This window comes from Bombina bombina, chromosome 6, assembly GCF_027579735.1.
Source record: "Bombina bombina isolate aBomBom1 chromosome 6, aBomBom1.pri, whole genome shotgun sequence".
In the NCBI taxonomy this organism is placed as follows: domain Eukaryota; kingdom Metazoa; phylum Chordata; class Amphibia; order Anura; family Bombinatoridae; genus Bombina; species Bombina bombina.
Genome location: NC_069504.1, coordinates 726881473 through 726899133, shown reverse-complemented (window position 1 = coordinate 726899133; position 17661 = coordinate 726881473). Strand labels below are relative to the sequence as shown.

Sequence of the window (17661 nt, the reverse complement as noted above, 5' to 3'; positions counted from 1 at the left end):
AAAAATGTTCCCTCACAGATTCAGATATGACGGCATTTTAAATTTAAGCTAGAACACCTCCGCTTATTGCTCAGGGAGGTCTTAGCGACTCTGGATGATTGTGACCCTATTGTAGTTCCAGAGAAATTGTGTAAAATGGACAAATATTTAGAGGTTCCTGTTTACACTGATGTTTTTCTAGTCCCTAAGAGGATTTCGGACATTGTTACTAAGGAGTGGGATAGACCAGGTATTCCGTTCGCTCCCCCTCCTGTTTTTAAGAAAATGTTTCCCATATCTGACACCGTGCGGGACTCATGGCAGACGGTCCCCAAGGTGGAGGGAGCTATTTCTACTCTGGCTTAGCATACAACTATACCTATTGAGGACAGTTGTGCTTTCAAAGATCCTATGGATAAAAAATTAGAGGGTCTCCTAAAGAAAATTTTTGTTCATCAGGGTTTTCTTCTCCAGCCTATAGCGTGCATTGTTCCTGTAACCACTGCAGCTGCCTTTTGGTTTGAGGCTCTGGAAGAGGCTCTTCAGATGGAGACCCCATTAGATGATATTCTGGATAGAATTAGGGCTCTTAAGCTAGCTAATTCTTTCATTACAGACGCCGCTTTTCATCTGGCTAAATTAGCGGCAAAGAATTCAGTTTTTGCTATTTTAGCGCGTTGAGCGTTATGGCTTAAGTCCTGGTCTGCGGATGTGTCGTCAAAATCTAAGCTTTTGACCATCCCTTTCAAAGGTAAGACCCTATTCGGGCCTGAACTGAAAGAGATCATTTCAGATATCACTGGAGGGAAGGGTCATGCCCTCCCTCAGGATAAGTCAAATAAGACAAGGACCAAACAAAATAATTTTCGTTCCTTTCGGAAATTCAAAGGTGGTCCCGCTTCCTCTTCCCCTGCTGAAAAGCAGGAGGGGAACTTTGCTCAATCCAGGCCAGTCTGGAGACCTAACCAGGCTTGGAACAAGGGTAAACAGGCCAAGAAGCCTGCTGCTGCCACCAAGACAGCATGAAGGAGTAGCCCCCGATCCGGGACCGGATCTAGTAGGGGGCAGTCTTTCTCTCTTTCTCATTCTTTCTCATTCTTTCTCATTCTTTCTCATTCTTTCTCATTCTTTCTCATTCTTTCTCTTTCTTTCTCTTTCTCTTTCTTTCTCTTTCTCTTTCTCTTTCTTATTCTTTCTCTCTCTTTCTCTCTCTTTCTCTTTCTCTCTCATTCTCATTCTTTCTCTCTCATTCTCATTCTCTCTCATTCTCTTTCTCTCTCATTCTCTTTCTCTCTCTTTCTCATTCTCTCTCTTTCTCATTCTCTCTCTTTCTCATTCTCTCTCATTCTCATTCTCATTCTCATTCTCATTCTCATTCTCATTCTCTCTCATTCTCATTCTCTCTCATTCTCATTCTCATTCTCTCTCATTCTCATTCTCTCTCATTCTCATTCTCTCTCATTCTCATTCTCTCTCATTCTCATTCTCTCTCATTCTCATTCTCTCTCATTCTCATTCTCTCTCATTCTCATTCTCTCTCATTCTCATTCTCTCTCATTCTCATTCTCTCTCATTCTCATTCTCTCTCATTCTCATTCTCTCTCAGTCCTGGGCAAGAGACGTTCAGGACTCCTGGGCTGTAGAAATCGTAACCCAGGGGTATCTTCTAGATTTCAAGGATACTCCTCCAAGGGGGAGATTCCATCTTTCTCAATTGTCTGTAAACCAGACAAAAAGAGAGGCGTTCTTACGCTGTGTAGAAGACCTTTTTACCATGGGAGTGATCTGCCCAGTTCCGAAAGCAGAACAGGGGCAGGGGTTCTACTCCAATCTGTTTGTGGTTCCCAAAAAAGAGGGAACCTTCAGACCAATTCTAGATCTCAAGATCCTAAACCAATTCCTAAGAGTTCCATCCTTCAAGATGGAGACCATTCGGACTATTTTACCAATGATCCAGGAGGGTCAATATATGACCACCGTGGACTTAAAGGATGCGTATCTACACATTCCTATCCACAAAGATCATCACCAATTCCTCAGGTTTGCCTTTCTGGACAAGCATTACCAGTTTGTGGGTCTTCCCTTCGGGTTGGCCACGACGCCACAAATCTTAACAAAGGTGCTAGGGTCCCTTCTGGCGGTCCTAAGGCCGCGGGGCATAGCAGTGGTGCCTTATCTAGACGACATCCTAATTCAAGCGTCGACTTTCCAACTAGCCAAGTCTCACACTGACTTAGTGTTGGCCTTTCTAAGATCTCACGGGTGGAAGGTGAACGTAAAAAAAGAGTTCTCTTTCCCCTCTCACAAGAGTTTTATTTTTAGGGACTCTGATAGACTCGGTGGACATGAAAATATTTTTGACGGAGGTCAGGAAATCAAAGATTTTGACCACCTGCAGAGCTCTTCATTCCATTCCTCGACCGTCAGTGGCTCAGTGTATGGAGGTAATCGGACTAATGGTAGAGGCAATGGACGTAGTTCCATATGCTCGCTTACATCTCAGACCACTGCAACTATCCATGCTCAGACAGTGGAATGGGGATTATGCAAATTTATCTCCTCAGATAAATCTGGATCAAGAGACCAGAGACTCTTCTTTGGTGGTTGTCACAGGATCACCTGTCAAGGGGAATGTGTTTCCGCAGGCCAGCGTGGGTTATAGTGACTACAGACGCCAGTCTCCTGGGGTGCAGTCTGGAATTCCCTGAAAGCACAGGGTTTGTGGACTCAGGAGGAGGCCCTCCTACCGATAAATATTCCGGAATTAAGAGCAATATTTAATGCTCTTCAGGCGTGGCCTCAGCTGGCTTCGGCCAGATTCATCAGATTTCAGTCTGACAACATCACGACTCTGGCTTATATCAATCAGGGGGGGAACAAGGAGTTCCTTAGCGATGATAGAAGTTTCAAGAATAATTTGATGGGCAGAGGCTCACTCTTGCCATCTGTTAGCGATCTATATCCCAGGGGTAGAGAACTGGGAGGCAGATTTTCTAAGTCGTCAGACTTTTCATCCGGGGGAGTGGGAACTCCATCCGGAGGTGTTTGCTCAACTGGTTCAGCTATGGGGCACACCAGAATTGGATCTGATGGCGTCTCGTCAAAACGCCAAGCTTCCTCGTTACGGATCCAGGTCAAGGGATCCTCAGGCAGTACTGATAGATGCTCTAGCAGTAACCTGGTCGTTCAACCTGGCTTATGTGTTTCCACCTTTCCCTCTCCTTCCGCGTCTGATTGCCAGAATCAAACAGGAGAGAGCTTTGGTAATTTTGATAGCGCCTGCGTGGCCACGCAGGACTTGGTATGCAGACCTGGTGGACATGTCATCTCTGCCACCATGGACTCTGCCACTGAGACAGGACCTTTTGATTCAAGGTCCATTCAAGCATCCAAATCTAATTTCTCTGCAGCTGACTGCTTGGAGATTGAACGCTTTATTTTATCAAAGCGGGGTTTCTCTGAGTCGGTCATAGATACCTTGATTCAGGCTCGAAAGCCTGTCACCAGGAAAATCTATCATAAGATATGGCGTAAATATCTTTTTTGGTGCGAATCCAAAGGCTACTCATGGAGTAAAATCAGGATTCCTAGGATTTTGTCTTTTGGAGAAAGGATTGTCAGCTAGTTCCTTAAAAGGACAGATATCTGCTCTGTCTATTCTGTTGCACAAGCGTCTGGCAGATGTCCCAGACGTTCGGGCTTTTTGTCAGGCTTTAGCTAGAATTAAGCCTGTGTTTAAACCTGTTGCTCCGCCATGGAGTCTGAATTTAGTTCTTCGAGTTCTTCAGGGGGTTCCGTTTGAACCCATGCATTCCATAGATATTAAGCTTTTATCTTGGAAAGTTCTGTTCCTAGTTGCTATCTCTTCAGCTCGAAGAGTTTCTGAACTATCTGCTTTACAATGCGACTCGCCTTATCTTGTTTTCCATGCTGATAAGGTGGTTTTGCGTACCAAACCTGGGTTCCTCGTTACTAACAGGAATATCAATCAGGAAATTGTTGTTCCTTCTCTGTGTCCTAATCCTTCTTCTAAGAAGGAACGTCTGTTGCACAACTTGGACGTAGTTCGTGCTTTTGAAGTTTTATTTGCAGGCAACCAAAGATTTTCGTCAAACATCTTCTTTGTTTGTTGTCTATTCTGGAAAGCATAGGGGTCAAAAGGCTACGGCTACCTCTTTCTTTTTGGCTGAAAAGCATTATCTGTTTCTTATGAGACTGCTGGACAGCAGCCTCCTTAAAGGATTAAAGCTCACTCTACTAGAGCGGTAGCTTCCACATGGGCTTTTAAAAATGATGCTTCTGTTGAACAGATTTGTAAGGCTGCGGTCTTCGCTTCATACCTTTTCTAAATTTTACAAATTTGATACTTTTGCTTCTTCGGAGGCTATTTTTGGGAGAGAGGTTTTGCAAGCAGTGGTGCCCTCCGTTTAGGTTCCTGTCTTGTCCCTCCCTTCATCCGTGTCCTAAAGCTTTGGTATTGGTATCCCACAAGTAAGGATGAAACCATGGACTCGGTACATCTTGTAAAAGAAAACAAAATTTATGCTTACCTGATAAATTTCTTTCTTTTGCGATGTACCGAGTCCACGGCCCGCCCTGTCTATTCAAGACAGATAGTATTTTTTTTTTTTTATTGAAAACTTCAGTCACCTCTGCACCTTATAGTTTCTCCTTTTTTTTCCTTGGCCTTCGGTCGAATGACTGGGGGGTGGAGTTAAGGGGGGAGCTATATAGACAGCTCTGCTGTGGGTGCTCTCTTTGCCACTTCCTGTTAGGAAGGATAATATCCCACAAGTAAGGATGAAACCCTTGACTAGGTACATCGCAAAAGAGAGAAATTTATCAGGTAAGCATAAATGTTGTTTTTCTTCCTAAATGGAAAGAGTCCACAGCTGCATTAATTACTTTTGTGAAATAAGAACCTGGCCACCAGGAGGAGGCAAAGACACCCCAGTCAAAGGCTTAAATACTCCTCCCACTTCCCTCATCCCCCAGTCATTCTTTGCCTTTCGTCCCAGGAGGTTGGCAAAGATGTGTCAGAAGTTTATTTTGTCTCTTATGGAGGGTAGTACTCTTCGACATGGGACAGGAGTTTTAAGTAATCCTATCAGTCTCTCAGTGAGGGCCTGGATGAAAGTTAGAGTCCGGAGATGCAGGGAGAGAGTCTCTGCAAATACATCCCGACTCATATAAACAGTTCCACAAGCAATCAGCGTTGTCTAACTTCGCTTCGCTGCCTGCTTTTTTTCTCTCAAGTCCATGGCGGAGGCGCTGCTACTATTCGTCACACTTGAAGGGCCGTGTTCCTGTTCCACAGCGTAGATTCCGGTAAGATCATTTCATTTTACTTCATCAGAATGTACTGTATCTTATTATGTTTTCTCGTAAGGAACTATCTTGCGGTACTTATTAAGTATATTTATAGGGCCTCAGTGAGGCTCCTTTGGTATCTTGGAATTGAGGGTTAATATCTCTCGAGGGGGATTATTGACCAGGGTTTTTTTAATCATGTTTATGTGATTCAATCTGCTTATGTGTAGTGTTAACTGGGCTCTTGGCTTAGAACATAAAGGCCTTTGGAAGTGACGCAACCTTATGGTTGGGCGCGCTTTTTTTTGGACTGTACGGCTCACCATTTCTGCATTCCTGACCGTGTGGCGACTGAAAAATTTGAGTCTGCTTGTGTCTGGTTCTAGGAAGTGGTGAGTGCCCCAGCCATTGTGGGTGTCAGAGAATATAAGAATATGGACTAAGAAAAAACTTAAATGGCACCTATCTTATTATGGAGGATTCGGATACTGAGACTGTTCAAGTTTCAGATTCTTCGACTTGTGAAGAATGCGAATTTGCCCCATTTACACAGGTCAATCAGTTATGTTCGATATGCCGTATTAGAGCGCCCTGTTCCTCAGGCTCTGGGAAATCAGGGGTCTGCTGAGCCATCTGCCTCTGGGGGTTCTGTCCTCCATGAGGTGAGTTCCCTACCGCTCCCTACTACTACACATGCGGATAACCCATATTATGTTTATCCCCCGAGGTTGCAGCTCGTATTCGCTTTCACATATTTTTGGCGATTATGTGTCTGCAAAGTCCAGACTTTTATTTGCGTTTGTGCTCGTGCCTGATCGTCCCGGGTCTATCGGCTTTGGGTGGGCCTATACAGTTCCCTGCGGGTGTAGCTGTCCCTGAGTGTTGTGCCTTTCATTACAGAATAGCTCGTCTTCGTGTTTTACTCAGACACGTTTTTTAATTATTAGAGGATCCTATCCTTAATGGATACGGGAATCTGCAGTCTTCTACTTCAAATGGCTCACCTCATTAGACATGAGGGGATGACGTAATTTCCAAATTGTTTTTCCCAGGTTGCAGCTCGTTTTCGCTTTCACATATTTTTGACGATTATGTGTCTGCAAAGTCCAGACGTTTATTTGTGCTCGTGCCTGATCGTCCCGGGTCTATTGGCTTTGGGTGGGCCTATACGGTTCCCTGCGGGTGTAGCTGTCCCTGAGTGTTATACCTTTCATTATAGAATAGCTCGTCTTCGTGTTTTACTCAGACGCGGTTTTTAATTATTAGAGCATCCTATCCTTAATGGATACGGGAATCTGCAGTCTTCTACTTCGAATCGCTCACCTCATTAGACATGAGGGGATGACGTAATTTCCAAATTGTCTTTCCCAGTTTTTTTGTTGGAAGATCGGGGTTCCGTCTGGCTGGTCCTGCGGGTATGCCTGCTTTCTTCCTGGGAGTTAAACTACGGATTGCCTTATATTTTCTTTTATCCGGTTAGGATGTCTTTTTAATTTAGATTGTGTTTCCTTCGGAAACTTCTGGGAACGATTCTCTCTGGTTGCTTGTTCGGAAGTTTAAGGGTCACATTAGTCCTAGGTTTGTCTGTTTTACCTTCCCCTTTGAGGGAGTATTAGCCAACTTGACAGTTATGACCCCAGCTGTGTCTGATCCTGCTGGGATTCAGATCTTCTGTCCTATGGCTTATTCAGACACGTGGCACCTGTTCTGCCTGGCTGGTCCAGTGGGGCGATGAGTGCTCACATTATTTGTGTTTTCTTGTTTTTCTTTACAAGTTCAGCTAAACATTCTAAAATGATCTGTATGGCTGGGAGGAGTGTGTCAGTCCTTATTCAACATTCAATCTGGTGACCTGGTCAGTGGAGTTCCACTGCGTCACTCTCTTGGCTCCGATTTTTCCTCAGGTCCTAGAGTTTCCTTCCTCTCTTGAGAGGATTGGGGGCTTAGTGCCTCCTTACCGCTGTTTTTTGAGCGGTTTCGCCTTCTTAGGCTCTAGAATTGTCCTTGGACTTGTTTCTGCAGTGGTTCTCTTCTTGAGACCTTTTGGACTTTGTCCGTTCCTTTGGGGGACCTGGTACCCTTCGGGAGTTGGTTCCTATGTAGGAACATGGGCAGTGTGGTCTCCTTGAGCTCTGTTTAGGGTTTCTTCCTTGGAGCTGGGGGATGCTCCGCATCCTTCATCTTCTCTGAGTTTTTGGGGGTGATGTGGAGACTAGCCTTGTTCGAGTGACTTTGTCCTCGAGGTATCCCCTTGTTCTTGGTTGTAGTCTGGCTATTGCACCTAGGGCTCTAGTGACCTTCCTTCGGTCTTTGCTTCCTTAGCTCCTGGGAGCGTTGGACTCTGGCAAGGGGTGCTCTCGTCTTCTGGTCGGGACTTGCGAGTTTTTCTCGTCGTCCATTTTACTTTGGACATTGTATGTTATCTCCCGGGGTCTGGTTTTATGTCAGATGGGGGATTTCAGTTTCCGGATTCTTGTTTATTTGGGTGCTCGGACCTCTCCTCGCTCTGGTTCTTCCGGTGGCTGAGGTTTTTCTCAGTGTTTCCTTTGTGGATCCCATTGTGTTTTGTACCGGACTGTTAGGATCTAGATTTGGTCCGTGGTTCCCCAGTTCCAGGAAACTTGGGCGGTGACCTTTGGTTGGGCTAGTTGATTTGGTTCAGTTGACCAGGTTTTTCTGGGTGCCGATTCCCCCTGGACTTGCTTTTCGCCTTGGTCGGCTTGCTGCAAGAGTGTGATAGCTTCGCTCCTCTGCAAGCAAAGGGGTTCTCTGTGGAACCACTTCAGCTATGGCACCTTGATCTGTGTGCTAGCCAGTTCAATTCTTCAAGGGATTCCTTCCAGCTCAGGGTGTTAGAGAATTGTTCTCTAGGTTCAGCCTATGGCTGTGTCCTGGGGGTAGGTGCTCTGTCCTTCTGGCCCGTTTGCCGCCCCCCTTTGTCTTGGGGGGCTTATATCCTTCTTTCGAAAGTGTGGTCCCTTTCTTCTGGCTTTTCCTGGCTTCCGGAGGTTAGGACAGACGGGTTAACCTATTTTGGAGAGAGGTACACTCTCTGGGTTGTTCTGTTCATTTGGCTTTGCCTTAAGTCTGTTGGGCCTTTAGCTAGATCTCTAGGTCTACGGCCTTGTCGCCAGTCTCCATGTGGTATTTCGGGTTGGCACCCGAGCACTATTGAAATTGCTATGCCATTTTTTCAACTCGTCGTTTGAATCTGGGGTTTTTCTGGTCCCCTGGTTTCGGATCTGCCGATGCTTGGGCTGGTCCAGCTGGAGGTAGGTCCTGAGATCCGTTGTTCTCTCGGATCTTGTGGGTGCATTGGTCCTCATTGAGGTTTGTGACTCTCCTTTTATTTTGAGACCTATGTGTAGGTCTGGCGGTTTCGGTTGCCTAGAGTGTGCCTTCTGTAGTGGAGGTTTAGCACTCTTCATTTTGGTAGCCGCTTCTAGCAAGTATCTCTTCTGTGTCATCCTGAGTTTGGCTGCATGTTCTTGACGCAGGTGTTTACCTTCGTCTGGGTCTGGTACATGTAATTTTGCCTGAATTGCTCAGGGATCTGAGTTCGGATGATGTTTGGTCTCCGTTTTCAGTTGTTCCTAGGCGCTGGTTGACTTTCTGCCTGGCAAGTGAAGGGTTGCTCTTTGAAACCAGCTACAGCTGTTTGCGTCTTGATCGAGTGCTAGCTAGCTGTTCCAATCCTTGCAGGATGTTGGGAGAACTTTTTCTCTGTTCTGTTACCTGTTCTAAACCTTGTGGTTTCTATTTGGGTTTGGTGTTGCCTCCCCTTGTTGTCAGGGCCCATTTAGGTCTTGAGAGCTTGGTTGATGGGGGTTTTTCCTTTATGGAGTTTGTGTTAACCTTTCAGTTTCCATTTGGTTCTTCCTTGCCTTATTCCTTTGGGAGTTTCTGCGGGGGTTCCCTTCGCTAGTAAAGGGTGTGTGTGGTGGGGGACAGACTGTTGGGTGACGGTGTCTCCAGAGGACTGCTGGCTCAGTTGTGTCTGATGTTACGGTTTCTAGCTAGGCTTCCGGGCTATCTGCTGGTCGGTGTCCTTGGGGCCTTTTTACCTTTTTGTTTTCTCGGCTTCGGACGAATCAGGGTATTTTTGTTGGGTAGTGGTTTCAGGCCTGGTGCCCTCAGAATGGGTCCACCTTTTGTACCCTCCCATTTTGGCATTCAGTGTCCTCTATAGCTTGGGTATTGTTTTCCCAAAAGTAATGAATGCAGCTGTAGACTCTTACCATTTAGGAAGAAAAACATAAATTATGCTTACCTGATAATTTACTTTTCTTCCGATGGAAAGAATCCACAGCTCCCCGCCCGTCCTTCCTTTTTTTTTTTTTTAATGTGGGGCGTCTGTTTTTTTATTCTTCTAGGCACATTTTCACCCAGATATTTCTTCTACTGTTCCTTGTTTCTCGGCAGAATGACTGGGGGATGAGGGAAGTGGGAGGAGTATTTAAGCCTTTGGCTGGGGAGCCTTTGCCTCCTCCTGGTGGCCAGGTTCTTATTTCCCAAAAGTAATGAATGCAGCTGTGGACTCTTTCCATCGGAAGAAATTTTTTTTATCAGGTAAGCATAATTTATGTTTTTATGTATCGTATTTCTTTATTTTCTAGGTGACTAACATTTTGGCTTCTTACTTTACTTTTTCACACATTGATTTATCACTACATGTTGGTTTGCCCTTCCCCCTTATAGAGGAGTCTTCCCTTTAATTGAGGTTATAGAGATCACTAAATAGTGACACTGATGTTGATTTATTGTGTGGAAGGATAAATGGAGGAAGGGGGGCTACTTTCCTTTTAGTTACTGTTTTATGTGGTTTGAAGGACAAATGCCGACAATATTTTCCGGTTTTGTAAAGCAAATGCCAGCAGCTATGCATTCCTTTTACAGAGATGTTACCCCACCCATACCAAAGAGAAATGCCTAGGCATAAGCCCATTGTTTATTGATGAGGGAGCTTGTGTGTGACGTTCAGTATGAACTATGTGGACTTTATTACTGGCTCCATTTTCGGAGCTTAAAGTGAAAGTAAATCCTAGGATTGACTATCAAAACAAAGGGGACTTTCATTCATGAAGTATAAGATACTTCATGTTGAAAGCTACTTTATTTGTTTCAACCGATCGCCGTTCTCAGCTGCTACAGCAGCCCACGGCTAAAAACAATGTTTGCTAAGAGGTGACATTTTCACCTCTTAGCCAATAGCAGTGCGGGAAATAAGGCTCCCATGGGTGCCAAGACGGATTTACCGCATGACTATTGGCGAAGAGGTGAAAACGTCACCTTTTAGCAAAAAATTTTTTTAGCCGTGGGCTGCTGTAGCAGATAAGAACGGCAATCGGTTGAAACAAATAAAGTAGCTTACTACATTGAAGTATCTTATACTTCATGAATAAAAGTCCCCTTTATTTGTTTCAATAGTCAATCCTAGCGTTTGTACAACGCTAGGATTGACTGTTACTTTAAAGGGACATTAAGTTAAAATAAAACTTTCATTATTCCGATAGAGCAGCAATTTTAAACAACTTTCCAATTTGCTTCCATTAAAGGATTACTTTCTGTTATAATTTTTAAGCTAAACAACTAACATATTAAAGTTAATAAACATTAATTAAAACCTACTGACCTATATTTTCTCCAAAACGAAGTTTCATAACGTTCTAAAAGTTATATCTTTTATTCGCCGATGATGTCACGTTATCCTGCCCACTATTTTCAGCACTGTGTGTTCAAAATACTTAAACCAATAACTTTGTGTTTAAAGCGCCATTTTGAAACCTAGGTATTGTAAACGGATTGGTACAGAGCAAAGGATACCCACGGAGTGGGTTTGGAAAACAATTAGATTTGCAGACAAGATTTCTGATTTACGGTAGAGATATGTTAATGAAATGCTATTGATAAAAAGCGTATTTGGGGTAGTTAGTTAGTAACAGGCATAGAAAATATTTACTTACAGTGGCCCTTTAACAAAATATGCACAGTCTTTTTATATTTAAAATTTGAGTCACTAGCTCCTACTGAGCATGTGCAGAATAAATTGTGTATGCATTTGTGATTGGCTAATGCCTGTCACATGGTACGTGAATGCATTTGTGATTGGCTGATGGCTGTTACATGGTACAGGGGGAGTGGAAATAGACATAACTTTTAAAATTGTCAGAAAAATAAATCTACTACTCATTTGAAGTTTAAACTAAGTACTATTGCATTGTCTTGTTATCTTGCATTTGTTGATTATGCAAATCTACTGTGTCTACTGGTCCTTTAACCCCTTGAGTGCTAATGACAGCTCTGAGCCGTCAGAGTTTCCCACTCTGGTGCTAATGACGGGTCAGATCCGTCACTAGCACTCTCCCAACTTGAGGGAGATCTGGGGGTCTGAAATAAATAAAAATAAAAAAGTTAAAAAAAAAATATTTTTAAGAATATAAAATAAAAAACCATTTAAAAAAACCTTAGCACCAAGGTGGGAAAGTGCTTAGCACTCAAAGGGTTAAAGGGACACTGAACCCAAATTATTTCTTTTGTAATTCATAAAGAGCATGCAATTTTAAGCAACTTTCTAATATACTCCTATTATCAAATTTTCTTCGTTCTCTTGCTATCATTATTTGAAAAAGAAGGCATCTAAGCTTTTTTTTGGTTTCAGTACTCTGGACAGCACTTTTTTTATTGGTGGATGAATTTATCCACCAATCAGCAAGGACAACCCAGGTTGTTCACCAAAAATGGGCCGGCATCTAAACTTACATTCTTGCATTTCAAATAAAGATACCAAGAGAATGAAGAAAATTTGATAATAGGAGTAAATTAGAAAGTTGCTTAAAATTTCATGCACAATCTGAATCACAAAATAAATTTTTTGGGTACAGTGTCCCTTTAAGCACTAAATAAGTGCTAGATAGAATGAAGCATTTAAAGAAAGGATAGTATAAGAATAACATGTAGATATATTTTTTATTTAATGTCCCTCCTAAGAGCTCTATTTGTTGGTTTATTCCACTCAGTGTTGCATTACTTGTGTGGAGAGGGAGAGCCAAGGAGTGGGTGGTGTAGTGTACTGCACATCTGAAGAGTCACACAATGCCCTTTTTGACTTAAAAGGATATTAAATAGTGCTCCTTTTGGTAAAAAAACAAATGTTGATCAAAGTTAACATTAAAAAAACAGCAAACAACATTTCTGGAAAATGAGTGTTGCCACTATCCTCAGGATGATGAGAGCTGACATCTTGGCAACTTAGGTTGCATTCTACCTATTCTGAGCATAGGCAAATCTGACTCCCTATTTATCTAGTCAATTCACTTAATAGTAAACCAGCTCATGTTACTCTAGACAGATAAGCCTTCCTGTAGAGACCACTGCCTTCTTGTAGGGCTGTGACTGTATGTAATGGACACTGCACATATGAAGTTGTGAAATACCTTTAAAATATGTATTTGCAATGATTTCTATTAGTATAAGCCCCTGCTTAGTGCTTTTTTTAATTAAATCAATGAAACGGTTTCATATCCCTTTAATCTGAATTTAGTAAAAATCTGAATCTCAGTATGTCTCTCTCTTTGATGCTCTTTCATTCTCTCTGACTTAAGCCTGTCTAGTATAACATATGTATAGCAGTGTCTTGCACTCAAATAGCTTTTACTTATTCAGCGCCAACATGTTTTGCAGCACTATACACAACACAAAAAGACAACTATTAAAATAATGGTGTAGAGGCATAGGGGGTTACTATCAACCATATATAGGGAGGGGGGCACAGTCAAAACTAGAGAGGCCACTTTTCACTTGACAATGCCAAAAAACTACTAATGAAGTAAAGGAGCATTTACTTTAATGTGTATAATTCAAATCCTGGTTAGGTGGCCCCCATAGAGATCCTTATGACAACCCTCTTGTCAGTTGCAGTCTGTTTGTTGCTAAGCAGTGTTGTCTATTTCTTTTACAGCTTGGACATATGGCGACCCACGTAAGGTCATCTATCCCACTGACAGCATGGGAGAATTCTGTGGACAGGCTGGAACTGTCAATGAGTAAGTATATCCTGGTTAACTAGGCCTCCTTGTGTTTTTATCATAGATAGAAATTCTCCTCATTTCTGTACCCTGCAACATTTTCAACAATGTGACATTCTCAAATTTGGTCCCTGCAGGAAGAAACCTTTCCTCTTTTACTTCAATATCATGAAATGTGCCAGCCCTCTCGTACTGCTTGAATTCCAGTGTCCAACAACACAGGTGTGTTATCGTACTGCTTTTTTCATGATTCACTAGTTGTGCCATACCTCTCACTTTCTTGCTGTATTATTTTTTTATTTTTTTTCTGTTGACAAAAAATAAAATCTAGTTTCTTTCATGTAATTAGCAAGAGTCCATGAGCTAGTGACATATGGGATATACATTCCTACCAGGAGGGGCAAAGTTTCCCAAACCTCAAAATGCCTATAAATACACCCCTCACCACACCCACAAATCAGTTTTACAAACTTTGCCTCCTATGGAGGTGGTGAAGTAAGTTTGTGCTAGATTCTACGTTGATATGCGCTCCGCAGCAGGTTGGAGCCCGGTTTTCCTCTCAGCGTGCAGTGAATGTCAGAGGGATGTGAAGAGAGTATTGCCTGTTTGAATTCAATGATCTCCTTCTACGGGGTCTATTTCATAGGTTCTCTGTTATCGGTCGTAGAGATTCATCTCTTACCTCCCTTTTCAGATCGACGATATACTCATATATATATATATATATATATATATATATATATATATATATATATATATATATATATATACATTACCTCTGCTGATTTTCGTTTCAGTACTGGTTTGGCTTTCTACAAACATGTAGATGAGTGTCCTGGGGTAAGTAAGTCCTATTTTCTGTGACACTCTAAGCTATGGTTGGGCACTTTTTTTATAAAGTTCTAGATATATGTATTCAAACATTTATTTGCCTTGACTCAGGATGTTCAACATTCCTTTTTTTCAGACAGTCAGTTTCATATTTGGGATAATGCATTTGAATCAATCATTTTTTCTTACCTTAAAATTTGACTTTTCCCCTGTGGGCTGTTAGGCTCGCGGGGGCTGAAAATGCTTCATTTTATTGCGTCATTCTTGGCGCAGACTTTTTTGGCGCAAAAAATCTTTTCAGTTTCCGGCGTCATACGTGTCGCCGGAAGTTGCGTCATTTTTTGACGTTCTTTTGCGCCAAAAATGTCGGCGTTCCGGATGTGGCGTCATTTTTGGCGCCAAAAGCATTTAGGCGCCAAATAATGTGGGCGTCTTATTTGGCGCTAAAAAAATATGGGCGTCGCTTTTGTCTCCACATTATTTAAGTCATTTTTTTATTGCTTCTGGTTGCTAGAAGCTTGTTCTTTGGCATTTTTTCCCATTCATGAAACTGTCATTTAAGGAATTTGATCAATTTTGCTTTATATGTTGTTTTTTCTCTTACATATTGCAAGATGTCTCACGTTGCATCTGAGTCAGAAGAAACTTCAGGAAAATCGCTGCCTGGTGCTGGAACTACCAAAGCTAAGTGTATCTGCTGTAAATTTTTGGTAGTTGTTCCTCCAGCTGTTGTTTGTATTAAATGTCATGACAAACTTGTTAATGCAGAAAATATTTCCTTTAGTAAAGTACCATTACCTGTTGCAGTTCCCTCAACATCTAATGTTCAGAGTGTTCCTGATTAACATAAGAGATTTTGTTTCTGAATCCATTAAGAAGGCTATGTCTGTTATTCCTCCTTCTAGTAAACATAAAAAATCTTTTAAAACTTCTCTTTATCCAGATGAATTTTTAAATGAACATCATCATTCTGATTCTAATGATTCTTCTGGTTCAGAGGACTCTGTCTCAGAGGTTGATGCTGATAAATCTTCATATTTATTTAAAATGGAATTTATTCGTTCTTTACTTAAAGAAGTCCTAATTGCATTAGAAATTGAGGATTCTGGTCCTCTTGATACTAAATCTAAACGTTTAGACAAGGTCTTTAAATCTCCTGTAGTTATTCCAGAAGTTTTTCCTGTTCCAGGTGCTATTTCTGAAGTAATTTCCAGAGAATGGAATAATTTGGGTAATTCATTTTCTCCTTCTAAACGTTTTAAGCAATTATATCCTGTGCCGTCCGACAGATTAGAGTTTTGGGACAAAATCCCTAAAGTTGATGGGGCTATTTCTACCCTTGCTAAACGTACTACTATTCCTACGGCAGATGGTACTTCCTTAAAGGATCCTCTAGCTAGGAAAATTGAATCCTTTCTAAGAAAAGCTTATTTGTGTTCAGGTAATCTTCTTAGACCTGCTATATCTTTGGCGGATGTTGCTGCAGCTTCGACTTTTTGGTTGGAAACTTTAGCGCAACAAGTAACAGATCATGATTCTCATAACATTATTATTCTGCTTCAACATGCTAATAATTTTATCTGTGATGCCATTTTTGATATTATCAGAGTTGATGTCAGGTTTATGTCTAGCTATTTTAGCTAGAAGAGCTTTATGGCTTAAAACTTGGAATGCTGATATGTCTTCTAAATCGACTCTACTTTCCCTTTCTTTCCAGGGTAATAAATTATTTGGTTCTCAGTTGGATTCTATTATCTCAACTGTTACTGGTGGGAAAGGAACTTTTTTACCGCAGGATAAAAAATCTAAGGGTAAAAACAGGGCTAATAATCGTTTTCGTTCCTTTCGTTTCAACAAAGAACAAAAGCCTGATCCTTCATCCTCAGGAGCAGTTTCAGTTTGGAAACCATCTCCAGTCTGGAATAAATCCAAGCCTTCTAGAAAAGCAAAGCCAGCTTCTAAGTCCACATGAAGGTGCGGCCCTCATTCCAGCTCAGCTGGTAGGGGGCAGATTACGTTTTTTCAAAGAAATTTGGATCGATTCTGTTCACAATCTTTGGATTCAGAACATTGTTTCAGAAGGGTACAGAATTGGTTTCAAGATAAGACCTCCTGCAAAGAGATTTTTTCTTTTCCGTGTCCCAGTAAACCCAGCGAAAGCTCAAGCATTTCTGAAATGTGTTTCAGATCTAGAGTTGGCTGGAGTAATTATGCCAGTTCCAGTTCTGGAACAGGGGCTGGGGTTTTATTCGAATCTCTTCATTGTACCAAAGAAGGAGAATTCCTTCAGACCAGTTCTGTATCTAAAAATATTGAATCGTTATGTAAGGATACCAACATTCAAAATGGTAACTATAAGGACTATCCTGCCTTTTGTTCAGCAAGGGCATTATATGTCTACAATAGATTTACAGGATGCATATCTGCATATTCCGATTCATCCAGCTCACTATCAGTTTCTGAGATTCTCTTTCCTGGACAAGCATTACCAGTTTGTGGCTCTGCCGTTTGGCCTAGCAACAGCTCCAAGAATTTTTACAAAGGTTCTCGGTGCCCTTCTGTCTGTAATCAGAGAACAGGGTATTGTGGTATTTCCTTATTTGGACGATATCTTGGTACTTGCTCAGTCTTCACATTTAGTAGAATCTCATACGAATCGACTTGTGTTGTTTCTTCAAGATCATGGTTGGAGGATCAATTCACTAAAAAGTTCATTGATTCCTCAGACAAGGGTAACCTTTTTGGGTTTCCAGATAGATTCAGTGTCCATGACTCTGTCTTTGACAGACAAGAGACGTCTAAAATTGATTTCAGCTTGTCGAAACCTTCAGTCACAATCATTCCCTTCGGTAGCCTTATGCATGGAAATTCTAGGTCTTATGACTGCTGCATCGGACGCGATCCCCTTTGCTCGTTTTCACAAGCGACCTCTTCAGCTCTGTATGCTGAACCAATGGTGCAGGGATTACACAAAGATATCTCAATTAATATCTTTAAAACCGATTGTACGACACTCTCTAACGTGGTGGACAGATCACCATCGTTTAGTTCAGGGGGCTTCTTTTGTTCTTCCGACCTGGACTGTAATTTCAACAGATGCAAGTCTTACAGGTTGGGGAGCTGTGTGGGGGTCTCTGACGGCACAAGGGGTTTGGGAATCTCAGGAGGTGAGATTACCGATCAATATTTTGGAACTCCGTGCAATTTTCAGAGCTCTTCAGTCTTGGCCTCTTCTGAAGAGAGAATCGTTCATTTGTTTTCAGACAGACAATGTCACAACTGTGGCATACATCAATCATCAGGGGGGGGGGACTCACAGTCCTCTGGCTATGAAAGAAGTATCTCGAATTCTGGTTTGGGCGGAATCCAGCTCCTGTCTAATCTCTGCGGTTCATATCCCAGGTATAGACAATTGGGAAGCGGATTATCTCAGTCGCCAAACGTTGCATCCGGGCGAATGGTCTCTTCACCCAGAGGTATTTCTTCAGATTGTTCAAATGTGGGAACTTCCAGAAAT

The 17661-nt window shown here is 42.1% G+C and overlaps 1 protein-coding gene across 1 annotated transcript in view; it reads left to right on the top strand.

The window, feature by feature from the left end:
• SLC44A2 (solute carrier family 44 member 2) overlaps window positions 1-17661 on the top strand; it is a gene marked incomplete in the record, with an annotated part of 587432 nt that overhangs the window by 234095 nt on the left and 335676 nt on the right. Inside the window, 2 exon segments of the mRNA XM_053717929.1 lie at window positions 13247-13331; window positions 13451-13535. Of these exon segments, the coding sequence (XP_053573904.1) occupies window positions 13247-13331; window positions 13451-13535 (170 nt within the window).